The sequence below is a fragment of the Elaeis guineensis genome, chromosome 2 (assembly GCF_000442705.2).
Source record: "Elaeis guineensis isolate ETL-2024a chromosome 2, EG11, whole genome shotgun sequence".
NCBI lineage: Eukaryota > Viridiplantae > Streptophyta > Magnoliopsida > Arecales > Arecaceae > Elaeis > Elaeis guineensis.
In genome coordinates, this window is record NC_025994.2 from 116159399 (window position 1) to 116187294 (window position 27896).

At 36.1% G+C, this 27896-nt stretch overlaps 2 protein-coding genes across 8 annotated transcripts; one reads left to right on the plus strand and one right to left on the minus strand.

Moving 5' to 3' along the window:
- On the plus strand, nucleotides 1-26052 carry LOC105040813 (dolichyl-diphosphooligosaccharide--protein glycosyltransferase subunit STT3A). Of its 7 annotated transcripts, none has more exons than XM_073252902.1 (27): nucleotides 1-305; nucleotides 1316-1461; nucleotides 1626-1688; nucleotides 2541-2596; nucleotides 2695-2766; nucleotides 2869-2974; nucleotides 3073-3123; nucleotides 5380-5475; nucleotides 5562-5621; nucleotides 5700-5813; nucleotides 5911-5997; nucleotides 7055-7158; nucleotides 7333-7428; nucleotides 8988-9108; nucleotides 10362-10442; nucleotides 10533-10631; nucleotides 10800-11051; nucleotides 12558-12701; nucleotides 14233-14419; nucleotides 14507-14604; nucleotides 14991-15070; nucleotides 15143-15230; nucleotides 15484-15570; nucleotides 15653-15747; nucleotides 22911-23017; nucleotides 25078-25629; nucleotides 25711-26052. In XM_073252902.1, the coding sequence occupies exons 2-24, from the start codon at nucleotides 1342-1344 to the stop codon at nucleotides 15716-15718; spliced, it is 2328 nt and encodes a 775-aa protein (XP_073109003.1). In that variant the 5' UTR covers nucleotides 1-305; nucleotides 1316-1341; the 3' UTR covers nucleotides 15719-15747; nucleotides 22911-23017; nucleotides 25078-25629; nucleotides 25711-26052. The 7 variants fall into 7 exon arrangements, with proteins under 7 accessions (XP_073109003.1, XP_073109004.1, XP_073109005.1 ...); XM_073252903.1 differs by having other exon boundaries at nucleotides 25078-25539; XM_073252904.1 differs by having other exon boundaries at nucleotides 25078-25157; nucleotides 25242-26052.
- Nucleotides 17099-18292, minus strand: LOC105040806 (uncharacterized). The gene is made up of 2 exons (XM_073252908.1): nucleotides 17790-18292; nucleotides 17099-17600 (listed from the first exon to the last, which is right to left on the minus strand). Exons 1-2 carry the CDS (start codon nucleotides 17917-17919, stop codon nucleotides 17284-17286), a joined length of 447 nt encoding a protein of 148 aa, XP_073109009.1. The 5' UTR covers nucleotides 17920-18292; the 3' UTR covers nucleotides 17099-17283.
- Nucleotides 26053-27896: the final 1844 nt, after the last annotated feature.

Here is a 27896-nt window from a genome sequence, read left to right on the forward strand (position 1 = left end):
AAAGAAAAAGAAAAGAAAACGGCCTAAAATGTAATTTATTTTAATTGTAACTGTTGGTCCGTTATGGACCATGCATTTCATCAAATAGAAGCAAAGAAGAGAAACGAAGCAGAGGAGTAAACCCCATTAAATGGGGGTTGCATTGATGTAGTTCCACGGTAATTTAGCAAAAATTAGCAATAATTTAGTTGCTCACAATTCTATGGCCGAGCCAAAGGGGTCAGCGTCCAGGTCCCCTCATCATCCACAGGCTTAGCGTCGGGGCCGTCCTCATTCATTGCAGCCTCGGCGAAGGCGGAGTCCAGGTGCTTGCCTTTCTCCAGCCTTTCTTTCTTTTGATTCTCTATTATATTGCTAACAAATGCGGGTTTTGTTTGAGGAGTTATTAGATTCTTGATGAATTCTGTGATGGGTTTCTCAAGAATCGCGGTTTCTTGAATTGTGGTTTTCTGGGTTTGGATTTATATGATGTAAAGTTGGCTTTTTGGGATTTCTTTGGGCCTTTGAATTTGTGTAGTTTAGCCATATGTTTTTGGCTAGTGGTCAGCCAGACGAACATGATGCATGGGCAATAAAAGAAGGTTATATGTATTATTTTGGGACAGGTAAGTTTGTAACATGTGGAAGCGGTCAGGAAGATAAAATCATATTTTTCCTAGGAATGATGTGTTGGTATGAGTAAAGTGGAATCTCCAATATGTGAAAGCCTTGCAAAGGCAAATTACCAAACCAACACATGTCATAATGCTCGTTCTTAACCTTCTGGATAACAACAAATTAACTAAGAATTGCATTTAGGAATTATGTGAAAACACTTTCTTAATTGAATGCATCCATGATTTCTCTGAAAAACAAGCTAAAGTTTGAAGGCTGTCCAACACATGAGACATGGCCTTGAATACATGGGCATATTAGATACCATTTACATCATAGTAGCTTTTTTATAAAATGATCATCTCAAACAAATTTCTCAGCATTTTGTACATCATGTAATGTTTACTACAAATAAAAATTTTGCTTATCTCTATTTTAATGTTTTTTTTGTGTTATATAATTTAGTGAGGGTTTTGTTCTAGACATGCAATTTGTAGTCTGAAGAGCTAAGATAACCAAATCATTTTTCTTCATGAAGTACCTTCCTTGGATCTTTAATTGGTTGGGTAAAGAGATGATTCTATTCGCAGCAAGATAGGGCCCTTGCAACAAAATCTTGAAAGGATTTTCAGATAATTTGATGGATAAAAGCCCCGGTCCAGCAGGACTCGGGTTCCTAAACCCCTACATTGGCACTCTCAAAGTCTGTCTTCTCTCTCAGATCTCCTGTGTTTCAGACCGCCAGCAATGATGGCAATCGCAGAGGCCAAGGGAGCGAGCGCTCTCAGGAACGCCTTCGGGGGCATCTTGGGTGTATTCATTCTCCTCCTTATCGGGATTTTCGCCTTCTCGATTCGCCTCTTTTCCGTAAGTTTTTTGTCTTCTCGACCTCTCGAGGATACCCTCAAAGCCCTAGACCTGATCTCCATTGTTTCTCTGTAATCAGGAGTGGAGCATGATTTGATTCCCAATCTCTGGACTATTTGCTTATTCTTTGTGGCATTTCATTTTTGGGTTGATTGGCATTTCAGGTTATCAAGTATGAGAGCGTGATTCACGAGTTTGATCCATACTTCAATTATAGAGTCACTCAGGTTGGATCCGTTTGATGATCTTTATTATTTTTCCCATTGTAATTTGTTTGTTTTGTTGACACTTTAAGCTCTGGACAAATTCCAGGATTGTTCCAAGTGTGCTAAACCCTTTTCTTTTGTTTTCCATCGGTTGGATTGTTTGTCTAACTGTCCGGAATGATATTCTTGCAAGAAAATTGACTCTGATTTTTCGGCTAACATTGTGAATGTATTAAGCTTTTTTTTACTTATTTTTTTATACAGCATATGTCGATCTTCTAATACCGAAACAGAGAAATTTTTGCTCAGGATTCAGTTAGAGAAGCAATTAATTCAACATAGAAGTTTCATGTATACAAATTGCTTTAACAAGATAAGGCCTTTTTTGATTTTCCAGTGAAAAAGAGACTAAGAAGCTAACATGACTCAAAGAAAAATTTGTAGCGTATTTAGTGTATAACAATGCTCTCATAGTATAGTGTTAATTATCAGGCATTTTTTAATGTTTTTCCTTTTCTTTCTTTCTTTCTTCTTCTGGAAAACATGGTGGGAATTCCACCTTCCTAGTTCGAACAGGGAACCTTTCTCATTAGCATGTGCTATTGAGATGGTGCTAACTAGTGGACCCGAGTCTCTTTGACAATTGTAGGCATCTTTTTCTATCATTCCCTTTTAGCTAACCACAGCTTCTTTGGTGATACCTTACCATAAGTAGGATGAAGAAACTGAATAAAACTGCAAACTGACAATGTTAGCAATACTGGCTTCAGTATGCTACTTTGGGTCAAATTTTCATTTGGTTGCTTGAAAAACTTATGTTTTGCATCCCACTTATGCTTACTCTATTCTATCTGACTACGTCACTTGTTTCAGTATCTTACAAATAATGGAATTTATGACTTCTGGAACTGGTTTGATGATCGAACCTGGTATTGGGCCCAAAAAACTTATGTACTTTTGCGATATAAACAATATCGGATACAATTAAATCCAAATTTGAAGTGATGCTCTTCTTACCTGTCTGTAGGTATCCTCTTGGTCGTGCCATCGGTGGAACTGTTTATCCTGGCTTGACATTAACAGCAGGTTCTATGTGGTGGTATGTGCTTGATATGGGTATTCTAATTTCATATAATAGGTCTGCATATGTCGGAACCTTAATGAACTTCATGGTATCAGAATGCTTGCTTGCTAATTTCAGGCTACTGAATTCCTTGAATATTCCTCTATCAGTGGAGACTGTCTGTGTATTCACTGCTCCAATTTTCTCTGCTAATGCAGCTTGGGCTACATACCTTCTGACAAAGGTAGAGTCTTTTGCAAAATTAACAGCTTCTGGCATTGTAAATGCTGTTGCATTACTACATTCTTAATAACTATTTTGTTACCATTGTTCTGTCCACAGGAAGTTAAGGGCACTGGAGCTGGATTGACTGCAGCAGCCCTATTAGCAATGGTAACTTATATGCTCAATTCTGTTCTTGTGGAAAGAGGGAAAAAATCTGCTGGATATGGAAATCTGAGCTTGATTCTCTAGTTATAAAATTGGACAAAGTAACTATGCTGTAACATGGATAAAACGTTGATTGATGGTTTGCCAAACCAGCCCAAACCAAGCGATTCAGGGCATGCTGAATCATATCGGCAGCTAATCAGTATGGTTTGGATATCCGATTTGGAACACCGGCGAAAAGAAGTGAGGGAGAAGGAAAGAGAGGAAGAGAGAGAGAGGAGGAAGAGAGGGAAGAAGAGGAGAAAGCCGGTGGCCCTTCAAGGCTGCCAGAGGGCCACCGAGACTCTAGGTCTCCACGATCATCCATAAGAGAAATTGAGAAGAGAGAGAGAGGGGGGGAAAGGAAGGGGAGAGGAAGGAGAGAAAGATGATGGAGAGACCATCGAGTGGCTGCTAGGTGGCCCAAATCCATTGCCGACTCACTGTGTTATGGATTTTTTAAAAAATCCGACAAAATAGGGACGAAGCCCCTATTTTGAACCATAATAGTTGTGGGGGTTCTTGGACTGCTCGATGGCCATAAAGGCCATCCGGCGACTCTCTAGTGACCTCTCTACTGCCTTTCCCGTCCCTTCCCCTCTCTCTATTTCTCTCTCTTCTCAGTTTCTCTCATGGAGGACCGTGGAGCTTGGGAAGCCTTGACAGCCTTCCAGTAGCCTCCACGGCCCTCCAACGGCAATTGTAGACGTCTTCACCGGCTTTCTGCTCCTTCCCTCTCCTTCTCTCCCCCCACTTTTTCTTTCACTCTCTTTTACTCTCCAATTCATCCTCCATTTTCATGTCGGTTCGGGCACAATCTGATATGGAGGCGTACTGACTCGTATCACCAGCTGCCCGGCATGGGAACTGGTTCTGAGTCAGCGATCTTTGATTGATTCGGTAGGATTCTAAATTTCTCTAAGTTATGGATGTTGGAAGTTAGTACAAAGTCTGCTCATAACTAAACCAGAAGCTTGAATTTGTTTTCATGTTGCATTTGTATTGAGAAAGCTTAGGATTTGTTTGATCAACATGAGGGGCTAGTTTTTCACAACTTTTTGAGTTGGGTTATATATGTCAAAATAGAGCCAACCCCTTATCTAGAGACTAGATTTTCATAATCAATTTAATTATCTTTTGATATTGAAATGTAGGTTTTTCTTTGGGTCATAAACAAGTTGTTTAGATCAGATTCAAGTTGATTCAAACTCAAACTTTATTCAGGAAAATTAAGATTCAATACATGTCCTGAGTAAGTGGTTTATGTCTCAGACTTAGCTTTAGAACTGATTAGTAATTAGTTCTAACTTGACTATTTAATTATAAGCAAGGACTGAAGTAACATATTCATCTAGTACGGCCCACACTGGCTGGTACGTAATGCCCACATCGGCAAAATCCACAAAGTTCTAGAACATCTTACAAATTTACAATCATCTCTCAATATGATATCAACCTCTAAGTTGGTATTAAACTCCTGGCAGTGCAACTTTTTGCAGGATGGGAAAAGGCAATCTAGCTACTTGGAAAGCTACCTTATGGGTTACTTTTTTGGTCTCATGCAGCAACTTGGAAGCCAACCTCTAGTGTTAGACATGAAAGGAGTTTCCACAAACCTAGCAAAAATCAATGCTTGACGTAAGGAATTGAATTCATCTCTAGAAAAAGTGATTGATCCTATAGTTGAAATTACTATTGAAGGGAAACCATCACAAATATTTATAGGATATGGGTAGATATTTATTAGCATGTTGTAGTGGCTGATGAATCTGATGGGTAAATTCCCGGAAAGAAAACTTAAAAGATCATAAAGAGCATAAAAGCCTCAGTTTAGATGTTTCCTGCCTCCATTTTCCATAATTGTATAAACCCCAAAGGAAATGCCGCCTGAAGGTATATGTTGTCATTTTTAGTCATTAAGCATTTTGTGTATTTGACTGAGAATTGTCTTGCATTTTGATTATGCATGCCAATTACAAACCAGCTTGTTTATTGCTTATCATTTTATATGCCGTGGAAAAAGTTTGGACGGTACAGGCCTTATATTTTTCAGTGTTGCTTGGCCAATCAGGTTTCAGAATCAACAATATGCATGCACACTGTTGCTTTCTAAAATTCAGTTATATGTTTGCTTCTTTAATCTCCAAGTGACTCCTTGCAGCTTCCACTTGAAAATCTGCCATAGTTCTAAACACCCATCCGTTCTTTCTTTACTTGCAGGTGCCTTCCTATATTTCACGTTCTGTGGCTGGCAGCTATGACAATGAAGCTGTAGCAATATTTGCTCTAATATTGACATTTTATTTTTATGTAAAGGTATAAGATGAGCTCAATATCTGCAGTCAGAAAACTGTTTACTCAGTATAATAACCTATCTGCTGCTTTCTTTATATTATGTGCAGACACTGAATTCAGGATCACTCTTCTATGCTACCCTAAATGCTTTATCATACTTCTACATGGTAAGCATAGTACGTTGAATCTGCATATGTTTCTTTTTTGTGCAAATAAATCCATTGATAATACTTTCTTTTCTCCAGGTGTGTTCTTGGGGAGGCTACACATTCATCATTAACCTTATTCCCATGCATGTTCTGTTGTGTATTGTAACTGGTCGCTACTCTTCACGATTGTACATTGCTTATGCTCCTCTGGTGAGTTTTTATAGTGCGAGGATTTAAAATTTGCAAGTTCCCTATTCTAGGGATGGTTAGGTTGTTGAATTTTCCACTGAAGACTTTTTCGATGCAGGTTGTCTTGGGAACTCTTCTAGCTTCTTTGGTTCCCGTGGTTGGTTTTAATACAGTGATGACGTCAGAGCATTTTTCGTCATTTCTGGTCGGTATATCTATGTTAATTTAGCTCATTAATTATGCATTTGTCATGCTACCGCTCATTTGATGGTTCGAAATTCTTCCCATTTTTCTAAGCTTCTTGCGTAACATGTACTTTTGATGAAAAACTTCTCAAGCAGTCAATTTTATTTTGGTGTATTACTACTCATGTTTGTGATTTAAGTTTATAACCTCATGAACCTTGCAAGAGGTGCGAACTCTGCACCATTGGGAACTCTTTGCCAGTTGCACTGATTCTCTTTCACTGATAGAGTCCTGTACATGATGCACAAGGAAACACATGGTCGGCTGAGATTTTCAGGATGTATAGGATCTCCCATGGAGGAACCATCAAAACTCTAATGAGAAAAGAAACTGCATGAGCGACAAAAGCAAGAAATGGATATTGGTTAACCAAAATAATCCAATAACAAAACCCTGCTATCAGAATTATACTTTCTTTCTAGAATCCCAAAGACAATGAAAGAGGTTAAGAGGTCAAGCATTTTCTGCTTCCTCAACTGAATAGCTCTCCCACCTTTAAGCAAACTCCTCCCTTCCCCAAATTGCAAGCCACGTACAACTTAAAAAGGGAGCAAAGTGGTCAATCCAGTCATGGAGGGCTTTCCTATTAAATATAATAGATACATTTATTTGCATTAAAACAGATGGGTTAGTCATTTGACAAGTTAGATTTGATAAATACTTCTGATGTGTAGGCTATATGATTCTTAAGGACCACAGATGATAGAGCTGTCACAATCTAGTAGAGGTCTAGTTATCTAGGTGACATTTTCAAATGTTCAGCATGATACATTTTTGCAATTACTCGGTTGCTTTTGGAAAAAATAGTTGACTTCTAAATTAAATTCCATTTACTCAAAGTTTAATATATCATGTTTACTATTTTTAGTGAGTTGATCGGTACTAAAGATGGAGTAGAAGAGAAGAGAGAATTAGAGAGAATTATTGTTGTTTAATATTATTTTGCAGATCTTGCACATTTGTTTGCGTGTTATGCATCATACTCTCCTTTTGCTGACTTTCAACAAAATATGCAGGTTTTTGTAATCATTCACATGGTTGCCCTTGTTTATTATATCAAAGGGATTCTATCTCCAAAGATGTTCAAAGTGGCTATGACACTTGCTGTGACAATTGGCTTGTAAGCTTTGGCCCTACGTAGCATTTTACATGTTTTGTGCTTGTAAACATGATTTTAAGTATTAGATTTTCTAAAGGTTGCTTACTTTCAATACTGGCAATCTAAGCATATACAGAGTAGTTGGATGAATTACACAGTTTTTTCTGTGAATGTACTTACAGAATTTTCTTTCAGGACTGTTTGTTGTGCGGTTATCGCCATATTCATAGCATCGGTGGCTTCCAGCCCCACAAAAGGATGGAGCGGGCGTAGTTTGAGTCTTCTTGATCCGTAAGCACCTGTTCTTAAAGTTGTGACTATTGTCATACCTTTTCAGTTGGTGTACTTAAGTAATAAAGCTTTTAGAACTGTGTAACATAGCTAACTCCAAGATGATATATAATGGTTGTTACTCATGGTTATGTGCTTGCTCTGAAATCAAATGGTCGCAGTTATGGGAAATGTAAATTTAAGAGACAATATGATTATTGCATTTTTGAGGATTTATATAAATGCATTGCCATTATATGCAACTGGTATGTGGTTTAATGAGGCATACACTTTGAGATGAGGTTAGCAGATGCTTGGAGATACAAGTTGCAGAACCAAAAAGATTTTAGCGCACGACTCACTGATCCAAGGCACATGACTTTCTCCTTAGATTTTATAGGTTGTGAAGAGGCACAAACCTCTATACATTTGGTCCACACAAAGTAATTTATTAAAGAATACCTATTCCCAAAGCTTCCAATAGCAAGCTTTATCAATCCTTGTTTCCTTGTTCCCCAAGAGAAAGCAATCAACATTCTTCTGTAATGCATTCTTATAATTTGAACTACAGTTGGAAAAAGGACTACAAAACCAGCATAACGAATGGATTTAGTCTCTGGACTCAAATTATGCAAAGAAACCACTTTCTTCTTGTCCTTAAGCTTAATCCCAGAACCATGTTTTGTTCCTGGGTTATCATCAACAAATATATAGACTTTGTCAGTCCAGAGATTCTGGAGCTCATACATTCTATTGAAAAAGATATAGCAAAGATGGACATGCGTTGTAGTTGTGCCTAGGAATCTAAACACTATGAAGGTAAATTTCTCCATGGATTCCAAAAGTGAGGTTCAGGATGAAGGGGATAAAATGACACACATCACATGCTAATGCATTAGAAGATAGGAAAATAATACATTTGGAGTTCTTTAGTGCTCTCCTCTCCTCTTCTCATAATTTTTCTCTTATAATCCAGGTGCAAACAGGCTTTTACTTATTTATCATGTTTTAAATGAATGAAACACAAAGCTCTCCATGGATGAAAATGCTGATACTTCTGTGGCAGAGTGCAAGTAGAGTTGATTGAAAAAATGGAACTAACAGAGCATAGATGACACTTAGCTTCAATGATAGAGAGACCTAAGCTCTTCACAATACAATAAAATTTGGGAATCAAATTTTTTATAAAATTGAACATAAATGGGAGCCATTTCACCATATTGGTGAACAGGTAAGTGAATTAGACCTTTGATAGTAGAGATCAAGTGCCTGGAGTATTTGGCAGCTAAGTTTAACCAGGAAACAGATATGGGTACTAGATGATTGCAGGAATGTTCAAGAAAAAGAAGATAAACTAGAGAAGTAGAGAGAATATATGAAAACCTGATAATGGTATCCATCATCTCTAGAACAAAGATGGAGAGTCATGTCCTAAAGCAACATGAAGCTTGAATTCAAAATTTCTTTTGCTTCAATGTGAAATCATTGGTCTTAGAATGACGGGATATATTTGTGTCTTCTTTTATTAGGTTACGATTACAACATAGCATCTTGATTTTCCTTCTTTGTTGGTGTGGCAGAACATATGCGAGCAAGTACATACCAATCATTGCTAGTGTTAGTGAACATCAGCCACCAACGTGGCCTTTATATTTTGTGGACATAAATGTTTTGGCATTCTTGGTTCCAGCTGGTATTATAGTAAGTTCTGGACTTATCACTGAATTTAAATGTTGTTCTTCGATCGGTGCATGTCTATATTGACTTTAATGCATGTCTAAGTTTTCTTTTGAGATTATGACTAAGAGATCCTTTTTGCTTTGAGGCTGTCATGGATGCTACTTCTTACAATGCATAGAAATTATAGAACTTTCTTTTGCAGTTCAGTTGTCCATGTATTTATCATTGTTGTAATTATCAGATCAGCTATTCTCCAAGCAACCCCAGGCAGAGTTGAAGCTGATTACTGCATTCTTTTTTTATTTAATTTGATAAAATAATATATCCTTGATGTCCTCTGATTCTTTTAACTATTTTCAGACCAATAAACTCAAGATCCTGCTTACATATATGAATTTTATCGATAACTTGAATATTACCTATGGAGGGATTATTTCTTGTTAAATTACTAAGGTCCAAAGATAATTGTAGTTGTCATCTTTGATATTAAGGTCTAAAACTTTTGGTTAATATGCAACTGCTACGGGAAGTAACCAGCAGCAGACTCTGCCTTGAATGAGCAACATGTATGTTAACTTCACCAAAGCGCTTGTGGCCTAGCTAAAAGACTTGGTTATGGATGCCAACTCAATCTAACTGTCTAGTAGGTTGATGCCTTTTGTACAACTCTCTTTCTCATTCCCCTCTCTTCTTCTTTGGCAATAGCAGCCATCACAATCAGCAACAGCCGCACTTCTAGCTGTAGTCTTTAAAATAGAGACATTGGGTGAGTAAAAGAAAAGGAACAAGAGGAGGAAATTGGACCAACAATGAAAACCATGATGACCAAGAAGTTCCAAACAGCCAGCACTTAATTTTGGATTTATGCTTATTACTTATAAATTTTATCTGTATTTTCAAATTATCTTATTTATGAAATTCTGTCTAATTTTTACTGTGCTAAAGATGACCCTGTAAGCCCATGGATTATAACTTTGCTTTGCAACCCAACAGAGTGCTTAGAGTGCTTGCCTTTAGAATATAAGATCACATTTTACGAACTTGTTATTGATGTTGTTTATTTTAAAAATAGAAGACTTAGTGCTCTAATGCCACAAAAACATATTCAATGATATAAAATCCTCCACCAGTTTATGTTTGGGTTTCAGTTGGGAATGTCGATAGTTGAATATTAATATATCTTTCCTGTCTTAGGAGAACCATCACAAATAAGAAAATATGCAAAGAATTTGATACAATCTCAACAACTGACAACTTTTCTACATGTTGCACAGGCATGCTTTTCACCTTTATCTGATGCCAGCTCATTTATGATCCTTTACTTAGCAATATCAGCATATTTTTCTGGAGTAATGGTGAGGAAATGACAGAAAGATTCTAGATAGTTTTTACAGTCTATGATTCTTTTATCATCCATATTATGATAATTGTATATCAATTCCCAGGTGCGTCTTATGCTTGTTTTGGCTCCAGCTGCATGCGTCATGTCCGGAATTGCTCTTTCTGAAGCCTTCGATGTTTTCACACGTTCAATCAAGTTTCAGGTGCCTTACATGCTTGACAGTCCACCTTGTGGTGTCTGTGCTTTATGCATTTCCTTGTGCTTGCTCCCCTTAATTTTAGTTTTGTCATTGTATGCTTGCTATTTTATATTTTTTATGCATTATTTTTGAACATCCTACTAATGTTTGCTGTTATGATATAACTTCAAGGCAGGGGACATTAATTCTGAGAGTTCTATAGCTCAAAATGATGTATCGAATGTTGATAGCAATGCAACAACTGATAAATCTGAAACTGTATCAAAAGAACCATCAAGGAAGAACCATGAGAAGGAAAAGGAACAAGAAATTGTGAAAAAAGTTACTAGTAAGTCCCAAAATGGAAAAAAGCTTCTGGTGTTGCCCCAGGAAGTGTCTGCAGTTGTCATTCTTCTTCTGATCGCACTTGGTGGCTTTTATGTGGTATGCTATGTATGCTTATTCTAAATTTTGCCAAACATTAACTTCTTCAGCTTATGTCGTGTCTTTCATTTTAGTTGTTAATAGTGAACATATGCGAAGTGTACAGTTATATGTGGAAGCCCATGTACAGATCATCCTTAATCTTGGTAGCTGCCTCAATGGGTCCTCACATGGAAAATAATAAACAGTCTCTTATCGAGCCTCCATATGTGCAAAATTGTCTAACTACTGACAAGCCGCACAACATGTTCAAGGGTCATGCTAATCTGAAAAAAAATTCTTTATATATCCCTAGCATCATGAAAACATGTCTAAGTTTCATTCAACCTATTGCATTTTGTACAATCATCGTGTAGTTCAGAATGGCTTACCTTTTATTCTGAAAGCATCTTAGTTCCCTGAAATAATGCCCCATCCTCATCCTCATTAGATAACATATTCTACTAAATTCTATGCTTGATCACTTTCATTATATGGTACTATAGAATTATATCCTCTATGTTAACTCTATTGGTAGGCCTGGATTCCCTGACACTTGCTTCTGATGATCGAAGATTCTTTGATGCATGTTATTTGACTGTGAATCGTAAATTTGAGCATTAAGTTGCCTATAAAGGTTCAATTGTCAAACTATTTCCATTCTATTAGCCTGTCTCATATGGTACTGATTTCTAAACTAGCATAACAACAGACTGTTCTGCTTTGTGCACCATTATGATGTTCACTGCTGAACTTTATGGTATGTAGTTGACATTTATCTCTCTTGAGAAATCAAAGAAACAACTGAGTCTAAAATGATAATAAATAATCATTGTTTTTTAGAAGCATTGAATTTAAATCAATAAAAAGGATTGTTTTTCTTGGACTGCATAAACATTTACCATGAAAGAGAGATAAGGTGAATGCTCTTGAGCTATGCACTCAAGACTGAAAAGAAATGGCTTTTAACTGATTATTGACCAGTCAAAGGACTCTTTTTCTTCTTTCTTTTGGACTTGAACTATTATGCACTCAAGATGGAAAAGAAATAGGCTCATAACTATTACAGCATACAGGTATGTTGGCTCATATACACTGACCTGGTGATATAATCTTTTCAAAAATAACAACATACTGTTGATTAATTGGAGGAAGTTTACAAGCCATGGAATGAATGCTTGCAGTCATGTCATTTGGTGGTCCAATATGATGTAAGAGGAAAACTCTCCATAAAAAGCTTGCAATCAGTAATGCCCCCTGTCCCTTATGGAAATTGTTCTGCATGATGAAACATATTGTTTTGTTATGTTGGCTGGATGTTGGAGATTCAAAGTGTGATCAGGATTGTGGTTCTAGTGAGGGTATCTAGGAAGCCCATCATAATAAAAAGATGTAATGGATAATTGTAGGGCATTTGTGTAAGCTTTTACAAATTTGATGAGCTTGTTTCATACATTCTGATAAAGTTCTTTTCTCTTATGATTCTCCTCATAGGTCAGTCAAATTTATTGCAATTTCTTACTGTAGGGCCATTGTGTATGGACAACAGCAACAGCTTACTCTGCCCCTGCAATTGTTCTAAAATCTTATACCCCTGATGGGTTGCGTGTGTTTGATGATTTTCGTGAAGCCTATGCATGGCTACAGCACAATACTGATGTGGATGATAAGGTGAGTCTTCCTCTCCTTTTATGACTTTTTTGCTACGTTCTATACAACAGTTTTTTCTGTTTGCCAAGATGTACTTTTTTGAAGGAAAAAAATGATGGTCATTCTAGGCCTACTTCTGCAAGAGACTAATGCTATTTGTTTTTATGTTGTGGAGTTGCTTTTTTATGGTTTTCTTTTATCATTTTTAACATGAAGATAGAATTGCTGACTTGTAGTGCAATTAATATATTTGTGAAGGAATAATTAGAGACATTAGCTTTTTCTAAAAAATAATCTTTGTTTTTTTTTTTTTTTTATTTTTTTTTTTTTTTTTTTTTTATGTTTTCTTTTATCATTTTTAACATGAAGATAGAATTGCTGACTTGTAGTGCAATTAATATTTGTGAAGGAATAATTAGAGACATTAGCTTTTTCTAAAAAAATAATCTTTGTTTGTTTTTATTATAAATTTTGGACCTGACTGACTATGCATACACATAAAATTTTGTTTCTTCCCTTGATGTTCTGGATTATAATAAATACATATTAATGTATTCAGACCCAACAATCTTTCCTATTAGAAGAAACACAATCATATAAGCAGATTAAAAGTGCATTTAACTCGTTCTCTTTTTGCCACACCCAACAATTGGCGGCTGTAGACAGTACCTACACTTGAATGTTTGTGTTACATGTAAAAGATAAATCAAAATTCAATTGGTAAACAAATTTTCATTTTGCTAGATGGGATGGTAAGAACCATATGGCTTTTGGTGGATACAATTTTATGAAGTACAAAGATAAGCTTGCTGGATATGTTATGCTTGTAAATGCTTTATGGTGAGTTAATTCCCAATCAGTGCACCTTTGGACTATTATACCAAAGGTAAACTATGCTAACTTGAGAGCCAACATATATCTAGGGCACTTCCATTGCTGATCTGATCTCATTTTTATTGAATAGAAATGCCCCTTCAACTTTGTATTTGTGCATGATTGCATAAAAAAAAGGTTACTTCATCATCTTCTAGAGCCAGCAAAGTTTCTTGGTTCATATGGTTATTCTAATAGATAGTTAGGATTCTTGAAGTGTTATTCCCTGTAACTTGTATTATTAAAACAGTAAGTGGATAAGTTTTTTCTATGGGGTTGACACCTACAATCGAGTTACGACCAAAGGAATCCTTGTATTTTAGATATTTCAACTTTCTACTAGCCAACTGAAATTGGGAGACAAAATGTGCATTTGTGGTTGGCTGTATATCATCCTATTTAATACATAACTGATTTGAAGCATACTGTTTCAAGCAAAACCACTTGAATATCTGTTCAAAATTAGATCCCAGCTATGTTGTGTTATTAACTATGCTCTAATGCTTCTCCTATCTCTGGAAAGATTTTCAAAGGGCTATTTTTTGTTTGCTCGCTTGCCTTGAGCCCATGTCACTAGCACAAGATGAATAACCTTGTTGATTCTCATACTTCTTCATTCTGATATTTGATGTGCTTGTCACACATATATTTCTTTAATGAGAGAGATCACTTCTTGCAGGTGGCATCTTGGTGGGATTATGGTTACCAAATAACTGCTATGGCTAATCGTACTGTCATAGTCGACAATAATACCTGGAATAACACCCATATTGCAACCGTTGGTGCTGCCGTGTCATCCCCAGAGAAAGCAGCTTGGGAGATTTTTAACTCATTGGATGTCAAATATGTTTTGGTTGTTTTTGGAGGTTAGTGCTACACTTGTGAGAAATCATTATTGTATCTCTAAGGAAGAGCCTGATGTTTAACTTTCTACATCATCTTTGGACTCTCAGGTCTTGTTGGCTACCCAAGTGATGATATTGATAAGTTCATATGGATGGTTCGCATCGCAGGTGGTGTATTTCCGCACATCAGGGAACAGGATTATCTTGTAGGTTCCTATATCTATTACTGCATTTAGGGCTTTGGCTACTTCTGACTTTCAGTTTTCATTCTGGTCAACTAATGAATTTTTGAGTTAATTGACTAACAAACTACAGCATTAACTGAAATGGATAAATATTTCCCACTAGTTTATTGATGTATATTCCACACTGGTGTTGCTGAGGCACTCTAAATTCTATCTGGCAGGACATATATTTTCTATGCATTTTCCTCCATGTATGATGAGTTCTTGTTTAGATGATTACATGGCATCATGTATTAGTCTGCTTACATATGTACACTAGTTAGCAGTTACAGCTTTTCTGGTACCAGCTGATGAAACATCAATGGCATTTACCATTGCTTTTCACTTTGTTGTTCCCCTTAATTTAGAGGGATGGACGGTACCATATTGATGCTCATGCAACTCCAACGATGCTGAATTGCCTCATGTACAAGCTCTCTTATTACAGGTTTGTAAATCTCTCCATAGGGTTCCCACTTGATCTACAGTGTTGCTTCTAATTTTATTTTCTTATTTCTAGGTTTGTGGAGACAGAGGCAGAAGGGTTTGATAAAGTTAGGAGGACAGAAATAGGAAACAAAAAGTTTGAGCTAACCCATTTTGAGGAGGTGAAATCATTTCAAATCTTTAGTAGCTTGTCAATGTTTCATGTTTTATCAGCTGCTTCACCAAAATTTGTATTCCATTTTTTGTATTTTTAACAAATTTTCGAAATCTGAGCTGAAGCAGTCTTCCAGTTTCATTGGCTTTTAGTTTGTCATTGTCAGAATATGTCTGGATTAACAAGCAATACATTGGCCTCTTCCCATGCCTAAATTTTTTATGGCTGCTGCGTAAATTTTACTCTTGTGCTTGATTCAGGCATTCACCACAGAACATTGGATGGTCCGAATTTATAAGTTGAAACTTCCAAAGAACAGGATCCAAGGAAAGTTGAAGAATAAATCAGTATGTCAAACCGTGAAAACATCTAGTTTAATCTTTAATGCTGATATAGATTCCCATAACACTATCTCGTTCTTATTTGCAGAGTTCTGAAACTTATTCGAGCAATCAAACAAGGGCTAGAAATACAAGAAGGAACCCATGGCAGTGAATCGATTCCAAGATTAACGTCTAATCAGTGTAAGGATTCTGCTCTGTGCATGACCTTCGAGAAGAGGGAGAGGGATAAGGCGTCTTTGATAGTTTGCAAGCACTAACAACTAGATATTTGATTAAGGAACTTGCAGTGTCCTTTCATATCATGTACCATTTGCATTGCTATCAAAGGAAGTTAACAAATTTTGATGGGTCACGAATAAATTAGGTGTACTGTGAAAATTTTAGCGGATTGCCTTATTTTTTTTCTATGCAATACATAAAGCAGTCTCAAACATTTTTTTTTATGGTTGCAGGTAATTTGGCATGAAAAAATAAATCATATATCAGATTATCATATTTGATAGAAAAAAAAATGGGAGAAATGATAAAAAAAATGATGAATTCTTTATCTACTTTAAGATGATAAAATAAATATCACTTTTTTTCCATTCGAAGTTATTGAGTGAAAGTAATTTGAAATCATTATTATTTGACAAAAATACCCTCGATTGTATTATAATAATATTATATTAATTATATTATATAGTTAATATACTAATTATAATAATATATATTAATATTATATTAATATATTATGATTAATATATTATAATAATGTTTGTTAAATAATTATTAATATCAATATACATTTATTATATATTCTTGTTATAATTAATAATGATACATTTATTATTAAATATATTATTTGTTAGTGATATATTAATATATCAATATATTTATTATAAATAATAGAATAAATTAGTTTATTATAATTAGTATATTAAAATGATAATATAATATAATTAATTATTAGTATATTTATTAATAAATATAAATAAATAATTATTAAACATTTATTAATGGTTAATAAAATTAGTATGGGATTTATTAATAATTGATATATTTATTTATTAACAAAATATGTTTATAAAATTTATAATTAATATATTTATTAGTATATTAAAAATATTCTAAAAATTATTAGGATAAAAAATATTTTTAAATATTTATAATTATTTTAAAAATATTGATTAATTTATATAAATATATTTTAATATTTGAAATGACTCATATTGACAATCTTCATATTAATAGATCATAAATGGCTAATAAATGAATTGAACAAAATAAAAATATTTAAATTATTTATTTAAAAATATTGTTGAAATTTAGTAATATGTTCATATAATATTATGTCCCATCAAATATAGCAATCGCCTTTCAATGCTATTTTGAACGGTAATTTCTCCGTCCTGAAGATGATAATATTTATTTTTTTATAATTATTTAATTTGATTAATAATTTTTAGGAATCATTAGACACATATCCCAACCAAACCAATCTTTCAAGAAATTTAAAAAAAAAAAAGGCATAAACATGGTATTTGGAGTAGAGATTAGGACGCGAATTCTTTGACTGAATTAAATCGTTGATATATGTTTAGAAATCTTGTACAACTGAAATTTTTATTGTACCCAAGACATAATTAGGTAATGTTTTTTTTGGGGGGTACAGTGGGTTTTTTGTAAATAAATAAATAAATAAATAAAACAAATCGATCATGGCTCCCATCCCAGCTACCTCCCGGGTCCTTTCTTCTTGCACTTCTTCGCCGGGATCTTGTTCTCTCGCCAACTACATCTCAATTTCCCTTCTCCCAACTTTGCCTGCCTTCTTGTGCTTCTTGATCCTCTTCTCTTACGATGGCGTCCTCTGATCCGTCTCCAATATCCTCCACCGTCTCGAGTGGCGTTCTCTACCTCGTTCTTTTGTCCCCCCACCCCGCCAACGCCGCCAGGTGTCCTGAAGCTTCTGCCACGCAGCAAAACCCCTTCTCCAACATCGCTCCTCCCAAAGAGCATCTTAGGGTTTTGCTTCTGTGACGAGAGCAAACCTGAAACCATATTTAACAACTTCTCATGTGAGTATCATCCATCACAAGACTCCTATTTATTTTTAAGCTTAAAATTTCTATGTGAGAGAGAGATTCAGAGCTTTATCAGGATCATCTCTATTTCATTGATCTGCCCTATTTATACCAATTCATGATTCGATCTTATAACTCAATGTTGTATCCCGTTACCTGTCGAGTAGTGCAGCAGCCCAACCCCATCGCCACGGTCCTCCCCTCGCCGTAAGGGCCTTTGGTTTTCCCCGTCTCCAAGCATCCCTCCACGGCCCCCTCCCCAGAACTCCCGCACCAAGTCGATCATGGCTCCCGTCCGGAGCCACCACTGGCCTCCAGCACCTCGTCCGGGCGGTTCCAACTTCCGAGGAGCTGGTCTGGGATTTTGAGTGCCGTAAGGCGACCTCCGTGCCGACCCAAGGAAGGTTTCCTGGCTTGTGGGGAGCCATCGACTTCCAGACGTCAGGAACGAGCCTGAGGTCTGGGAGCAGGCCTTAATTGAAGGCGAGCGGTTCTAAGGCCTGGCTGCCCGTTTCTTAGGTATGGATGGTATGGGACGGATGTTGAGGGCATTGATGGAATCCCCTCTAATGGCTTCGGGCTTATCGATGCCCGGAAGGGTTGTGGTGGAGACTTTTTGGCTTCATAAGATGGCTATTGTGGTAGCTCTGTTTGGTGTGTTTCTGAACCCTTTCTTGCCTTTATATAGCAGTTGTTCACTTGTCGTTTAGTTCTAGCGCCTGAAGTTTCGAGAGAGCACTTGCATCTGGTTTTGCGTGTATGTTGTGGGTGTAAATCCACAGGTTTGAGAGAGGATTTAATCTTATACTGCTTGCCGCTATTGGTAATAGAAATATGTGGTTTCTTTTGTTTCATACTAAACCTGTTGCCAGTTGGTTCATTCTGCACTAATGAACTCCAGACTGTGAGAGCAAGCTTGAACTTAGTTTTGCATTAATATCATGGTGGTGCCTATACGGATGATAGAAATGGTAAGATAATTCTGCATAGCCAGCAGCATCAGTCTAGTGTCTAATTCAATTCTATTGAGCCATTGCATGAATTCGAAGGTTCAAGAGAGAGCGTCTCATTTAATTCCATTCAACCCTTGCCTAAATTTGAAAGTTGGTGAAAGAGCATGAGTTTAAATTCTTGTTTAATTTTGCGTAGCCGTTGCATGTATTTCAAGGTTTCAGAAAGAGCATCAATCAAATGTCTAATTCAGTTCTATTCAACCATCAGATTAATTTGAAGGTTCGAGAAAGGGTGTCCCATTTAATTCCTTTCAACCATTGCATGATTTTGAAGGTTCAAAAAGAGCATGAATTTAAGTCTCTCATTTAATTCCATTTAACCCTTCCATAAATATGAAAGCTCGAGAAGGAGCATGGTCTTATGTCTAATTTAGTTCTATGGAACTGTTGTATGAATGGAGGGTTCGAGAGAGAGCATGGGTCTAGTGTCTCATTTAATTCCTATGAACCTTACATGATTTTGAAGGTTCGAGAAAGAGGATGAGCTTAAGCCCCTCATTCAATTCCATTCAATGCTTGCATGAATTAAAATTTTGAGAAAGAGTATTGGACTAATGTCTAATTCAATTCATTTCAACCATTGCACAAATTTCATGGTTTGAGAGAGAGTGCAGCCTGTGCAGGTCTACTGTCTTATTTGATTCCTTGTAACCTTTTCATGGTTTTGAAGGTTCGAGAAAGAGCATGAGTTTTGATGTTGCATTTAGTTTCGTATAGCTGTTGCATAAACTTGAATGTTCAACAAGATCACTAGACCAATGTTATATTTAAATTCTGTATATAACCATTGCATGAATTCGAAGGTTCAAGAAAGAGCCCAAATCTAAGGGTCTCAATTAATTCCTTATAACTGTTGCATGAATTTAAAGATTTGAGAAAGAGGATGGGTATAAGTGTCTCATTTAATTTCTTATAACTGTTGTATGAGTTTGAAGGTTCGAGAAAGAGCATGAGTTTAAGTCTCTCATCTAATTCCATTAAACCCTTGCATGAATGCGAAGGATTGAGAAAGAGAATCAGTCTAAAAGTCTTATTTAGTTCCTTATAACTATTCCATGGATTTAAAAAGGAGTTGAGATCCTCTCCAATATGGGGTTGAATTGGAGACTGCCAATCACCCAGTCACGGCCATCCATGTATGGCATGATGGCCATGATCAAGTGGACCCCACACTATGATGTTCATGTGCTGCAAGGGGCCCATTCAATCATGGCCGTATCACCATATGCATATGGCTGTGACTGGATGGCTCATCCTCTCTAGTCTAGATTGGAGAGAATCTGAACTCTTGAGAAATTGAGCAATTACTGTTGAATTCAAAGGTTCAAGAGATTGTGACCGTTTCATGAATGCCAATATTCCATGAAGAGCATGAGTTTAATTGTCTCATTTAATTCCTTGTAACCATTGTATGAATTTGAATTTTTGAGAAAGAGCATGAGCCTAGTGCCATTGCATGTATTCGAAGGTTCAAGAATGAGCATTAGTTTTGGTGGCTCATTTAATTCCTGATTAACTATTGCATGAATTTGAAAGTTCGAGAGACATCTGACATTTGATGTGATATTGATGTTGTGAACAAGACATGATCTCAAAGGATTGAGAGAGGACTTGAATTCCCTCAGTTCATACTGATGATGTTGTGAAAATGGACATATACAAAGACACATGCTTGTTGTAGACAACTGTAGAAAGTATCGTGACCATGTAAAGTGAATTTTTTTTCCTTTTTTATATTACATATTATTAGCAGCATATATCTAAATAAATATGGAAAGATTCATACATAATTTTATGAGAATAGGCTAGATGTTCCACTAAATGCATAAATTTATAGTAAATTTTCAGCTAGGTGTATGAATTTGAAGTCTGAATAGTAACTTGTATATGGCTTTTCTTTGGTCTTATGTATCACATGTTGTGTTTTGATTAAGAATTGAAGTATTATGTGCCAATGCATGCCAGCCTTCGCTAGCACTATAGTGTCAGGTGTTGTTATTCCATGCTAGTGCTTGGCACATGTAGTCCACGCTAGCATGACAACTCGCCAAATGCTAGACCACAAGCAGTTACATCCAAATGGTGCATGCCTGTATAGCACTAGCACAGTATTTATACCAACTGGCACTTAAATCCGTGGTCTTAAAAAAGGTCAGCCAAGTGCATAAGGCTTTTGCCATAGTAGGGTCTAGAAAGGGTCAGGGGTACACAACCTTACCCCCATATGCAAGGAGTCTGCTTCTATGTTCCGAACCCATGACCTCCAAGTCAAAATGGAGCTACCTTGTTGTTGGCACTAAAAGTCAATGGTCTTGATGGATGATAATGGACTAATGCTTAAAGGTGCATGGTGCCTACAATTCTTTGAGATTTATTCATGTGAAATATAGTAGTGGAAAGATAACCTGTTGATGAGAGGATTATGCTATTCTTTCAGACTGTCCTCCTCCAGTTGATTTTGTTGGAATTGTATAAAACATCTATATATAAGTTCGCAATAAGTTCTTGAACGTGTTTAGAGTAAACAACTTGAAGCTTCATATCTAGTCCATCTATAATCTTGTAGGCATATCTCCAATTGGCTGTAGTGAGAATTTTATCAGAGCAATCAACATTTGTTCCAGGGAAAGGTTTTGATATATGAAAATTAATATGTATTAAAGCAACAGAGTATTTGGAGAATCTGGATAAACCAGAAGGCAATATCAGCTGCTCATATGAGCCTTGTTTAATCGTGAATATATATATATATATATATATATATATATATATATATATATATATATTGTATGTTGCCTTTTAAGACTATTTTCTACTCCACCTTTTAGTAAAAACAAAATTCTAAGAAATTGCTCATGCAACACATCTAGCATATATTCTTAAAAGCAAGATTTATGAACCTATAAGTGAACTTCCAGATTAACCTCCTGTAGAACACAACTTGCATGTCTCACCATTTCTAGAGGCTAATCATGTTGGTATTATACCTGGACTCATAAGTCCTCAAGCAAAGCTTGTCTAAGCCATGCTCCACTTTAAAGCCCATTGCAGTCCTCAGTGCTAATTTCGTGTTAAGACAAACTTGCAAGGTGTATAGTCAGTATAATGGTGACATCACGATAAAGGTGTGTCATCTGATGACACAACTTCTTAGAATGAAAGATCTCAATATTCAAACACATCTACCCTATAATACTACATTCTCAAACAGCCCCTGTTTTCTATACTTCCTGAAATTGGAAAGCGAAACATATTACACAGTTAGTCTCCTAATGGAGCTTATATGGTAGGAAGGCAAATTGCAGGTGCACACATTCGGGTTCAAATCAACATATTTCTACCTTATAATTTGGGTCATATGCATACATGCTTTGTTAGTTTAGGTGCTAGTGGTAGTACTTACAAGGATTCATTGCTTTATATTGCTATGGTTCCTAAAACTTTTATGTTGTGTTCCATAAAATATTCCAAATATGAATAGAGATAGAAAATGACTTGATCTTAATAACTTTACATAGTTCTTAAATTGTCCTTATGCCAAAAAATGACCTCATCAGTCTATGCTAAAAAATACTGATCAGAATTGTGATGAATCAGTAGTGCATACACCACATGTTCTACAAATTTCAGATGTTCCTCCTTTTTGGTAGGCCAGCAGATAGTCTAGAAATGAGCTACCAATTGGGTGTAGACATTCCTGAACTTAGTCCAATGGGCCATTAAGCATAGAGGCTATTGTTGTGGCACTCATGCTAGAAAACATGCATCCCTCCAGTATAGCCACACCAACTATGATAATGAGACAATAGCGCCACATTGGCAGTTTTAAGTCAAAGATCACTGTTAACCCATCTTTCAGTCCTTAGGCTCTTTCTTAATCCTTGCCTTAACAATCTGTGGCTATTGATTTAAAATGTTAATTGCTTTTATGTTTATGCTGACCCTTGTTACAGGAATTGCTGTGTACATCGTGTCCAAATTAATTTGACAGCCACAAATTCCCAACTCCTATAATTGTCTGTTTGATATTCCCTGAATATATTTCGATCTAATCTGTCATACTGAAGATGAGTTGTGCTCCATGATCTTTCTAGGTGTGGGCTACACCACCAGTGATATTAAATAATTTTACAGTTGTTTGGATTTATCCCACCAATCAGAATCCCAACTTGCTATTAAATCATATTATAAGAAGTTGATAAAGACCGTCATTTTCTTGCTTATCTGCTCAATTTTTTGAATGTCTTTGTTCTATTCCATGCAGTTGAAGAATAAAAACTGGTGTTTTCGCCATGCCAAGGATTCCTTGGACATGCTTTGTGTGGAAAGGCTTAAGGAAGCTGATAACTGAGGAGGTTGTCGAAGGAAAAGGTGAGCTTGAACATATATTGCTCAAAAATAAACTTTACTGCTTAGAAACAGGTATATAACTTATTAGACACTGAAGTAAGGCATAATTGTTGATGGATATGTTGTGCAAAACCTTTTGCTTTGTTAGGTAATTATGTAGATACAAAGATAAAAATTTTATGTTCTCTAGAACTAGACAACAAAATATATGATATAATGGTTTTATCATGACGAACACAATCTAGAGTCTTACGGTCAATGTAGTCTGGTATCTAGTGCATATTAGCATAATAACAGTAATTTGTCAGTCTCAAGAAGTAGCTCTATGGAGCCACACAGCCATAAACTCCCATACAAGAGGATGTATGGGAGACAGTGCCAAAGTGATACAAATATCGAGGACTAAAGTTACAAATGAGGGAATCCTATTCCAAAGTATCTAGAGGACCTAAGATGGTGTTGAAATGGCACTCATGTATTAGTGAGGATAGTTTAGAGAATTCATTTAATTCAAACCCTCTTTTCTTTAATATTCTAGAATTCTCAGGAGTTTTTGCATATAAGGTATGCTCAGGCAGATGGATGTGTTTCAACCTATGTCAAGCCCCCACCCTTTTACATCTGGGCATGGTACCAGCATCAGTGGCTGAAGCACCAATATAAGTGCTGGCTTCAAATGGAAAAATGAACCCCAATTTATCTAAATGCATACATATTTTAGAAGTTGTAAATATTGATGATATGTACTGTGTGCGACTCTGATAGTCAATGTCTTTGCAAGAGAATGAGAAAGAAAAGTCAGGCATCAAGTTAGGTGCTCACAGGTAGGTATCCTCCAGCCTGTTCAACAAGCAGTTCTCTGGTAATAAACATGATTTCAACCAATGAAAACTTGGCAGACTACATTGTCCAGAAGATGCATGAGATTTAACATCAGGATTTGATCCCAACTATTTGTGGTGGCCTAGGCCTTTGTGGGACTGGCATTCCCGCACCTCAATACTTGAATCTGCAGCTCTAAATGCCCATTTTAAGCAAAGGATAGTGCTTGAATGAGGCTGGGAAGCTGGGATCTTAGGCATGGATGATATGGAACAGATGTGTATTACATCTAAAGGATCCACTTCAGTGGCTCCAGGCATGTTGCTGCCCACAAGGGGCATGGTAGAAGCTCCATTTGGCTTGATCGGATTTATCACAGGGCAGATTGCTCAGTTTATAACCTTCCATTACCTTTATAGGATTGAAATTGTGTTTGTTGGTTATACATTATGTATTAGAACATTCACGTAACAGCTGAAATTCCATTGCTTTTTATAGGATTGAACTCAACTTGTTGGTTCTATACTTCATATGAGTTGGAACATTTGCAATAGCAGTCGAGTCCAGCATTTCATTAATGTACTCTGCATAATTTAAAAAGTTCTCAAAGAGACTAGAATTATTTAGTTTAGTCATCGGCAAGTTGGTGGACTCACGTTAATGTAATCAATAGTGTTTATTCTAGACAGGTATAGAAATTAAAGGATTCAAATTGTATGTGTGCATGTGTACTCGTTGGATATATGTGGTACAGTGTAAGTAAATATGAGTTGATTGATTTTTTTTTTTCATGTGATTTTCAAGGCATTAATTGTCAGTTGAATGCATATGTGGAAGTTTTTAATTATTTGAAGATATCTCAACCAAATATGGTCAAGCTACTTAACAGGTAGCAATAAGTATAAGGTATGTTTCTAGTCATCCGCAAAAGAATCAACATCTCATAGGGGGCCTTTTTGAGCCTAGAAAAACCAAAATATTCCAGCTAGTTTTGTGGGTTTGATTTTCAAATAGGATCCTTTTCATGTTGTGGATTTATAGTTAAATTTGTTTGCTTGCTAGTTCAAAGTGTATATTGTTTGCTATTTTCTATATTTTATTTGACTGAATTTTTCTTAGAGGTTAATGAACCTGTTAACCATGGGAATTCGCTATTCTGCAAGACCGACATCCTGTAGTTAATTGCAATAATACTAAACTTGAGGATATCAAGAATTAGATGATTAAAAGGAAATGCTGATATTTTGTTTGCCTTTTAGCTGCTGGTGTCTCAAGTTGTAAAAGTTCATGCAACTCCAACAATGCTGAATGCCATCATGAAGAAGCTCTCCTATCACATGTTTGTGAATCGTTCTGTTGGTTTCCCACTTGATTTACAGTTGCAGCAACAATGTTGCTTCTGATTTTAGTTTCTTATTTCTAGACTTGTGGAGACAGTGGACCAGGGTTTGATCAAGTAAGGAGGACAGAAACAGGAAAACAAAAATTCAAGCTCTCCTATTACATGTTTTGACAACTGCTGCACCAAAAGTTGTCTTCCATTTTCTCTTATTTCTAACCAAATTTCGAAATCTGACTGAAGCATACTGTCTTCCAGTTCCGTTGGCTTTTAGTTTGTCATTGTCAGAATATGCCTGGATCAGCAAGCTATGCATTGGCTTCTTCACATGCCTAATTTTTTCATGGCTGCCGGATAAATTTTACTCTGGTGCTTGATTCAGGTATTCACTACGCATCATTGGATGATTTGTATTTATAAGTTGAAACCTCCAAAGAACAGGATCTGGGGAAAGTTGAAGAAGACTAAATCAGTATGTCAAACCATACAGGTATCTGATGTATTCTTAATGCTTATATAGAGTCTCATAACGCCATCCTGTTCTTATTTGCAGAGTTCTAAAACTTCTAGAAGCATTCAAAGAAGGGCTGGAAATGCAAGAAAGAACCCATGGCACTGAACTGATTCTAAGATGAACATCTTATCGGTTTAGGGATTCTGCTGTGTGCATGACCCTCGAGAGGAGGGAAAGGGATGAGGCGGCTTTGATTGTTTGCAGGCACAAAAAAGTAGATATTTGATGAAGGAATTTGCAGTGTCCTTTCATATTGCATACTTTTTCCTTTTTTATTTGCATTGCTATCAAAGGATCACGGACAAATTTTTGGCTGGCGTATCGTGGAAATTGGAGCAGTGCATTATTTTTTCTATGCAATCGTGAAGTTGATTTGCTCGAGTTGTTTATGGCATTTAGGTACAGAAGATGGTACAACTGTCCTTCTAATTGGCACTTGTGCTGCTGTCTCGTGTTTAGGTTTTGTTTGGATTGGGAGATTTAGAACAAAAGGAAAGGGAGGAATTTTTTTTTTTAATTTGAATATTAATTTTTTTAAAAAAATATTTTTCTCCCTCTCTTTTCTTTCGTTAAACTAATTTTTTAATAAATTTATGATAGATTAAAAGATAAAAATATCTATAGGTTTTAAAATAAAATTAAAATATAATAATTTTTTAATCTATTTTCTTTATTCTTGTGAAGGTTATCCAAACAAAGATGATGCTTCTTCTTTTTTTCTCTCTTTTTCTTTTTTTTTTTTTTTGCTTACGATGGTCGGTCCAAACAAAGTGGATCAAAAGATTATCAATTTGAATTTGATCTATTTATTAAATAGATAATCTAATCTGATTTATTTAATTTATTTATTAAATGAATCAAGTGAGATTAAATAGATTAAGTAGATTAAATAAATTTTTAATAGATTAAATAGATCGAATTAAATAGATCAAAAATAGATTAAGTAAATTTTAAATAAATTTTAAATAATTTAAATAAATTAATTATATTAAATAGATTATCTGATTTAATCTGAGGTAAATATTAAATGGATTGAATAGATCATATATTTGAAATTTAAATTCGATCAAAATATTAAAAAATTTAAATGGATTGAACTATTTATGATTTAAATTTATTTAGTTTAAATTTAATTCTGTCTATAATAAGTAGAATATGAATCAAATTGGTGGATTGGATTATATTTGATCGATTTTACTCATATTCGGCCTTACTCGACCTCGTCCTTCCGATTCCTTAGAAATTCATAAGGGACATGGTGAACCTTGAGCCACTAACATAAAATTTCGTGATTACGAGATTTCACAGCGGAGGAACCATTCGAGGGCCAGGCTAATTTTCTAGGGTTTGTAAAGGGTTCTGGAGCGGTGATCCATACATAAAATTTGGCCTTGCTCAGGGCATGTGCATCGATAAATAATTAAATAATGGTTTTACATATAAAAAAACAAAGTAAATCAAGTCAATTATGGCTCCCATCCCAGCCACTGCAGGTATCCGTGAACGTGCGCCAGGTTCTTTCTTTTGCCCTTCTTCAGCTTGATCCTAGCGCTTCTTGATCTTGCTCTCTCGAACCCGTTCTGCCCACTTGCATCAGCGAACAGGACGAGCTTAGCTTCCACTCCCTCATCTGAAAAAAAAGGGCAAGTCCGGCTCCAGCTCAATTGACTAACGAAGCCATTTTTCTTTTCCTCTGTAATCTTTGTATCCGACTGGAACAAAGAAAAAGATATACTATTCGTGGAGTTGGTTCCGCTTCCACAAAGGAGATCTGCAATTGAATCTTCAACTGCCTCTGCTTCAATTTGTGATGAAAGGTCGATTAGTTCTGGATTGGAAAAGAGAAGTCCACACAATGCTAGGCTAGTGGTATCGATTGAGTGAATCGATCAAGTTAAGATCGAAAAACGTGGATTCCTCAATCAGAAAGAGATTGTGGGGAGACAAGATCAGATAATGTCAGTCATAAAAAAAATTCAATCCGATCAAGATCAGATACCATCGATATTGGGCCAAACAGGTCATGTTTCACCCATGATCGATCGATCAAATCACGTCCAGCTGTCTCAATTGACACTTGACTCGGCGTTCTCTACCTCGTTCTTTTGGCCCCCCACCCCGCCAACGTCGCCAGGTGGTCCCGAAGCCTTCTGCCGATGCAGCAAAAGTCCTTCAACGTCCCTTCTCACAAAGGGCAGTTTAGGGTTTGGTTCGTGACGAGAGGA

Bases quoted from the DNA above. Each gene is read 5' to 3' on its own strand.
- LOC105040813 (XM_073252901.1), top strand. From the start codon at position 1,342: ATGATGGCAATCGCAGAGGCCAAGGGAGCGAGCGCTCTCAGGAACGCC. The intron at 2,597-2,694 runs GTATTGGGCCCA...ACCTGTCTGTAG, and splicing joins TGGTTTGATGATCGAACCTG to GTATCCTCTTGGTCGTGCCA. The intron at 11,052-12,557 runs GTATGCTATGTA...TTCTTACTGTAG, and splicing joins CACTTGGTGGCTTTTATGTG to GGCCATTGTGTATGGACAAC.
- LOC105040806 (XM_073252908.1), bottom strand. From the start codon at position 17,919: ATGATCGACTTGGTGCGGGAGTTCTGGGGAGGGGGCCGTGGAGGGATG. The intron at 17,601-17,789 runs GTAACGGGATAC...ATATGGTTTCAG, and splicing joins GCTGCTGCACTACTCGACAG to GTTTGCTCTCGTCACAGAAG.